This window comes from Pezoporus occidentalis, unplaced genomic scaffold (assembly GCF_034315485.1).
Source record: "Pezoporus occidentalis ecotype Australia unplaced genomic scaffold, CSIRO_AGI_Poc_V1 ctg203, whole genome shotgun sequence".
NCBI lineage: Eukaryota > Metazoa > Chordata > Aves > Psittaciformes > Psittacidae > Pezoporus > Pezoporus occidentalis.
In genome coordinates, this window is record NW_026913889.1 from 127,260 (window position 1) to 134,640 (window position 7,381).

The 7,381-nt window shown below is 40.4% G+C and overlaps 1 protein-coding gene across 1 annotated transcript; it reads left to right on the forward strand.

The window, feature by feature from the left end:
• The first annotated feature begins 5,014 nt into the window (after positions 1 to 5,014).
• Positions 5,015 to 5,785, forward strand: LOC134163698 (uncharacterized). The gene has a single exon (XM_062618801.1). It carries the CDS (start codon positions 5,096 to 5,098, stop codon positions 5,783 to 5,785), a length of 690 nt encoding a protein of 229 aa, XP_062474785.1. The 5' UTR covers positions 5,015 to 5,095.
• Positions 5,786 to 7,381: the final 1,596 nt, after the last annotated feature.

The window sequence follows — 7,381 nt, forward strand, 5'->3', positions numbered from 1 at the left end:
TACCAGTACTGCGGAACTTATAGAGATTTCGTTTTGACTGTAAGTCACTTTTTGGTTTTCAAACATACTTGATCTTTTCTTGAACAGAAGCTGCTGGGCTTTGGTAACACATTCTTCTCCTAGGAATGGAAATAAGGGATAGTATCTTTAAAGGAAGTTACTTCTGCTACTTACTTGATAGTTATTACAATGATATGACTGAATGAGAAAAATGTACTGTATCAAACCTTAGGTATGCCTGCTTGGCAGGTTCCTGTGATTGCTATCAGCATATTAATTATGGCACAGCACTCACCTTGGTTTAATATACTTCTTTTAAAGAAAATGAAAGAGAGGAATTGAATGTGAGAACAGTTGTAAGTTATTCTGAACAAAACTATAAAACCTTGCTCTAGACCTGGCAGGGCTATATTAACTAATGACAAGAGTGAGAAAACTGTAGAACAGATTAATAAATCCCTTGTTGCAGAATTCTTTGTCCAAATCAAGATAAGTTCTCAGGCATTTTTTTTTCAAGGAGAATTCAAGGAGGGAGAGAATCAAGATATAGGTAGTAGGTGCATTCAAGCAAGACAGTTTTCTAGGTTTTAGAGGATTTTTAGCTGTTTGTTGAAGCATTTTGGCAGTTGATTTGCCTCTGTAGATGTTTAGCAGTCACAAGAAATGAAATTATTTTCAAGAAGAGAGCAAAGAAAGCTTTCACAGAAGAAGGAATTGAAAGGTGGAAGAAACATGTCTGTGAACATGAAGGGTTCAGGAGTTTGCAGGGAAATGAGTTTGAAGTCACAAATGCAACTGATGTAATTCCAATCCTTGTAGGACATATTCTGAAAGTTGCCAACTGCATTAGAAATATTTATACTGAGATTTTTACCTTCTCCAGTATAAACAAGCTACTGAAAAGACAAGGAAAGTGTCTTTTACTAGGTATTTAGAGTAACGTAACAAACTGATATCCTATTTAGGAAGGAGATGGAGTTTTTTAAAAGGTATTTATCTGTGACTATTACAATTTTCAACTCTGCAGACATCAGCCTGTGGAAAAAAAAAATAATAAACAGTGCTTTTTTTTTGCATTTATAAGAACTGGGGCTATAACATGTCTGCTCTCTGACAAACTCATGGCTTCTTTATTTAACTGAAAGTAATCAGTCTTTCTCACAATACTTCTTCATTTCAATACATTTTTACCTTAAAGAAGTAATCGTGGGATGCTAATCCTGAAAATATTTCTGCATATGTTTCTCCTAAGCATCAGCAGCAGATTGTCTCAGGTACTCACATGTGGGTTAAGAAATTACAAAGTATTCCTAGACATGCAAGAAGTGCAACTGTCATCTTTTTTCCCCTCATATGTTAATATAGAAGTAGTCATCTTTATTTCTACAGGAAATGAACTTCTATTTACAACCATGTAGAAAAAATGGTGCACTGCAAATACCAGTCTTCCAAATTCTAACAGATCAGACATGTACAAGAAAACATATAAAATCTCCTTGAGAAAGAGATAAATACTATAATTATTATGGCATTGAATATCTGAAACAAAACAAAAAAAATAATTAAAAAAAGTATGAGGGGAGGAATACCTTTACGTTGTATGTTGGAGGTATAGGGAAATTGACTAATTCTTTACAGTTATTTAGTTTTAAAATTCTCATTGATTATTCTGCAACTTCTAAAAGACAAACTTCACACGGATGGGATAATTTTATGGTCCTTATTTAAAAAGATGTATTTTCAGATTTTTTTATTTTCATTTTACAGAACAACATCTTTCCCATAGTAATTTTTTTTTCATAAAACAGTAATATTTTATTTAAGATTTAAGGGATCTCCAGAGTCTAAATGAAGCTCAAAAATCTTCAATTTTCAAATAATTATCTTAGGGTGAAAATTCTTACAAAGATGTAAAGTACATTCAGTAGATACTTGCTGCTCTCTTTGATATAGAGATCTGACAGAAAAAAAAAAAAAGCCTTATTTCTTGTTGTGCCTTTCAAAGCAAAGCAGAACACTGAAGTTTGGAAAACTCTTCAGACTTTGATGATCACTCAGTAGGTAAGTTATTGGATGGGTGGTGTCACTCAGAGTTGTGGTCAACAGCTAGCTAGTAGTGTTCCTCAGCTGACTGTGTTGGAACAGCTGCTGTTCAACATTTCTGTCAGGAACATGGCCAAATTGACTGAATGGGCCCTCAGCAAGTTTGCCAGTGACACCAAGATGTGTGGATGCTGAAGGGATGGGATGCCATCCAAAGGGACCTTGACAGGCTTAAGAGGTGGGTCAGTGAAAACCTCATGAAGTTCAACAAGGCCAAGTGTAAAGTCCTGCACCTGGGTCACGGCAATCCCAAGACAGACACCGGCTGGGTAGAGAAAGGATTGAGAGCAGTCCTGAGGAGAAGGACTTGGGGGTATTGATTGATGAGAAGTTCAACATGAGTGTCCTGCATTCAGCAGTAGCGGTCATTTTTCTCCTTCTTAGTAGATGGTGCAGTGCTGTGCTTTTGAATTTCAGCCTGGGAGCAGAGCTGATAACACCAATGATTTCAGTTGTTGTTCAGTAATGTTTACTCTGACCAAGGACTTTTCTGAGTCTCATGCTCTGCCAGGGAGGAGGGGAGGCTAGGAGGAAGTAGAGACAGCACATTGGACCCAAACTAGCAAAAGAGATATTCCATGCCACAGCACGTGATGCCCAGTATATAAACCGGGGGCAGTTACCTGGAAGGGCTAGATCACTGCTCAGGGTGGGTTGGGCAAGTGATGAGGTGTTGTATTCTCTTCCCCTGTTATTTCCCATATCATTATTACTATTGGTGGTAGCAGCAGTGGTTTTGTGTTATACCTTAGTTACTGAACTGTTCTTATCTCAACCCACGGGAATTACATTCTTTTGATTCTCCTCCACATCCCTTCGGGAGTGGGGGTAAGGAAGGGGGGTGGGGAATGAGTGAACGGCTGCGTGGTTCTGACTTCTGGGCTTAAACCACGACATATTCATCAATATACTTATTTAATAGTTAAAACTGTAATTTTTAGTTGTCTAGCAACCCTCACTGGTCATTGATAACGAGGAGGACATTGCTGTCACTGGCAACAAGTGGCAGATTCACATTCAGAATTAAGAAAGGGTTAAACCAAAAGTGCTGTTGCAGAGGAAGGCATTTGCAGCCCCTGCAGAACAGGGTGAACAACAATGAGGAAAAAGAAAAAAAAAAAAGGAAAAAGAAAACCAAGGGGGAAAAGAGGGGATCTCACGCAGCTCCTGTCTTTGAGCATGGGATGGGTGCTGGGGCAGGCAAACAAGTGGGAGCAGATATGTTGACAGACAGGACTGAGGGGTTGTTGAATAAATGTGGACAGGAGTGAAGGAGGAAGCATGGAGAATATATAGGAATTGGGAACAGGTAGAAAAGAGAAAGCTGGGTCGTGCTATAGCCACAGCTGTGGTGGTTGCTCTGAAACTGGAGGAGGAAAAATGTTGGGTGGAGGCGGGGGAGTGGGCTCTTCTTCTGTGGAACAGGATTGGTGTGTGCGCTACGGGGAGTTTGGACGTTGGAAGTGAGACTGCCCGGGGGGGGGGGGAGTGCCATGGGGCGGCTCCAGGGACTGAATTGGAGCTAGACTCACAGAGACCTGGGGAATCTTCCCTAGCAGATGCACTGGTTATAATGAAGCTAGGGGACAAAGAAAAGGAAGTGGATTTTTTAGTTGATATGGGCATAACGTATTCAGTTTAAAAAAAAAAAAAGAACCCAAAAACCTTTAATGCCTTTGGGGGATGAATATATTATGGTAAAAGGGGCGACTGGCCAAAGTAAAAAGGCTTATTTTTGTAAAATCTATTGGGAAAACAATGGAACATTCATAAGTTTTTGTAGAAGCCTAACTCCCCAAAAGCTCTTTTGGGGAGAAATTTGTTAGGACACTTGGGAGTGACCATTACTTTCAAAGGAGGTGAGATCGCTTTAAAAGTAAATGACCAATGGTATATAGAGATGTTAAGCTTAGTTTTGATCACTAATCCTGTAGAGGGAGGAGTCAGGGAAGATATACTGGATCAGATATTCCCAGGAGTATGAGCCACAAATGTACCTGGAAAAGCCAAAAATGCACCCCCGACACAGATTAAGCTCAAGGAAGGAAAACAGCCTGTCAGGATTAAACAATACCCCCTGAAAAAGGAAGATAGGGAAGGAATTTGTCCAATAATTGAAAACTTCCTACAACTAGGACTTCTAAAAGAGTACCAATCATCTGATTTTAACACCCCTATTTTACCTGCTCGTAAACCTGAGGGGTCATACCTGGTAGTACAGGACTTATGGGCTATTAACAAAATAACTGAGGATCTTTACCCTGTGGGAGCAAATCCATATACTTTACTAACATGCTTAACACCAGAGCTAACTTGGTTTACAGTTCTAGATTTGAAGGATGTTTTCTTTTGCCTCCCTCTCCAGGAAACCAGACAGAAAATCTTTGCATTTGAATGGGAAAGCCATGAGAGTGGGTGCAAAACCCAGCTCACGTGGACGGTGATGCCTCAGGGGTTTAAGAACAGTCACACCCTAATGACATCCTAATAGCTACCCAGACAGAAGAGGCCTGTGTGGCCTGGACGGTAAGACAGGATGGTGTAGATTGTGGATCTACAATCATGGACTAATTGTTCAGCCTCTATATACGCTAATCGTAAAAGACAACAAGAATCTTCAGTGGACAAAGGAAGCCACTCTAGCCTTCCACAAAAAAGAAAATGCCTTGATGTCGGCACCAGCCTTAGGACTCCCAGACGTGAGTAAACCGTTCTTTCTTCCTTTGAGAAACAAGGAATCGCCTTAAGGATACTAGCACAGGACTTGGGCCCGTACTGTTGAGCGGTTATTTATTTCTCTAAGCAATTGGACTCAGCAGCCGAAGGATGGCCTGGATGCCTCAGGGCCGTCGCAGCAGTCGTGCTAAACATCCAAGAAGCACTCAAGGGCTAGAAAATGATCATACTAGTGTTGCACACAGTGTCTGCGGTACTAGAGGTGAAAAGCGGGCCCTGGCTTTCCCCACAAAGATTTCTGAAATATCAAGCCATCATGGTGGAACAAGATGATGTAGAGATGGTAACTAACATTGTCAACCCAGCTTCTTTCCTCAGTGAAAACGAAGGAAAACTGGTACACCACGATTGCCTGGAGACTACTGAGGCCACATATTCCAGTCATGTGGATCTGAAAGTTACCCCTTTAGACAACATGGAAACCTGGTTTACTGATGGGAGCAGCTATGTCATCAGTGGAAAACAGCATGGTAGATATGCAGTTGCCACCTGCAGAGAGGCAATAGGGTCTGGACCTTTGCCTATAAACACCTCTGCACAGCAAGTGGAGCTGATTGCGCTGACTAGAGCCTTAGAAATAGTGAAAGGAAAGAATATAAACATCTATACAGACTCAAGATATGCATTTGGGGTTGTACATGCACGTGGAGCCATTTCGAAAGAAAGACAACTGTTGAACTCGCAAGGGAAAAAAATCAAACATGCGCAAGAAATAATGAGACTGTTGGAAGTGGTCCAACTTCCTGAGAAGGCAGCAATTATGCACATCAAGGCACACCAGAAAGTCAGCTCAGAATTAGAAGGAAATGAATTGGTGGATAAAGAGGCAAAAGAAGCGGCAAAAGGTGAGATAACAGTGGAAGGAGCTTTAATTCCTGCTGGGAAAATTTCCCTAGAAGGTAAGCCAAATTCCAACAAAGATGACCAAAAATTAATCACAGACTAAGGAAGAATATTCAATGAGGAGGGGTGGGCCAGCACAGCACAGGGAAGAATAATTGTCCCCTCCTCTCTGTTATGGTCACTAATAAGGAAGGAACATCAAAAAATGCACTGGGGGGTAGATGCCTTATATAAATATTTGGCAAGCAAAATTATGGCTAGAAATTTGTATGCTACTATCCAGCAGGTAACCCTCCAATGTGATCTCTGCCTCCAAACCAGCCCCAAAAATAATCCTAAACCCAAAATGGGTCAAATTGGGAGGGACAATGGACCAGGACAGCAACACCAGATTGACTTTACAGAACTCCCAAGAAAAGGGGGATATAAATATTTGTTGGTATTGAAGTATACCTTTTCAGGTTGGCCAAAAGTCTTTCTAACTAGAACTGTGAGAGCTTGAGAAGAAACAATCGATGCTAAGGGCATATGCCTCAATACAGAACAAGGCATCTGTCATTTTGAAGTCCACCCAGATGATAATCAAAGCACTGTACTTGTATATATTGGTCAAGACTGTGCGTTCTTAAGAACTGCTTGGGCTTTTATAAGGATAGATAATAATGAAACTGTAGCTGTTAAGAATAGTTCTAATCTGTGTATTTGTAATTTTGTTGAGATCACTGGGTGTGACTCTTTGTATTTAGCACCAGTTGTATCCCACCAATTGATAATGTGTAATTACACAATGTACCACAAATTATCACCTACACCCATTGGGATGAACCTTACATTGGTAAGGCAACTAGTAAATCATCAAGACCTAATTAACATTTTGAAAGAAGTCCAGGAAAATGGAAAGAAAACTTTAACTGCCATTCATCATTACATAGAAGAAATGAGCAGAGACTTGCAAAGGGCAAGACAAGGTGCAAGTCACCACTGGTGGAATATACTTTTCAGATGGTCACCCATTGCAACTGGCATTCTAAATAAGTTACTTCACCCCACTATTGTTCTTTTAATATTAGTTAGTTTTAGCTTTGTGTTATCCATTGTGTTATTTGTTTGGAATTGAAGGATGCTGTGACAAGTGATGATTTCGACTTCTTTGTAAAATGCACAAGGTAAAATACTGAAAGATACCTTTCACAGGAGTTTGTTAAAAGAACAATCTATGTATTAGTAAAAGAATTTACTAACTTTATAGAAAAGGGGGACTGATGCGGAGGGTTAATCAAAGTACAGGGGGCTTAGGGTTAAGCCATTTGCTTAATACTCAACAAATGCGTTCTCAACACTTATTGTGCTTGCTGGAACAGGGTGAGAGGACCAAGGCTATTGATAAGAGGAAGGAACAGTAACTCCTGCTCTCTGGACCCCTAAACCATCTGAAATAAGCTTTGCAGTTTGGACAGTGACTAAATCACCAGGGAACATGAGCAATGACTAGAGATGAAAAGTTCAGGGAAGAATCATTTACTTCATCTTGAGGCCTTCGCCCACAACCGCAAGCAAGGACTTTTTGCCTCATTATAATACGAAGCGGGGATAGGTCATGAATATGTACAGGCATGTTGCATAACCTCATGAATATGGAATAGTTTAGAGGGTAAACATGAAGGAGAACATGCGTGCATGCTTTTGGAGGAGTGATCCC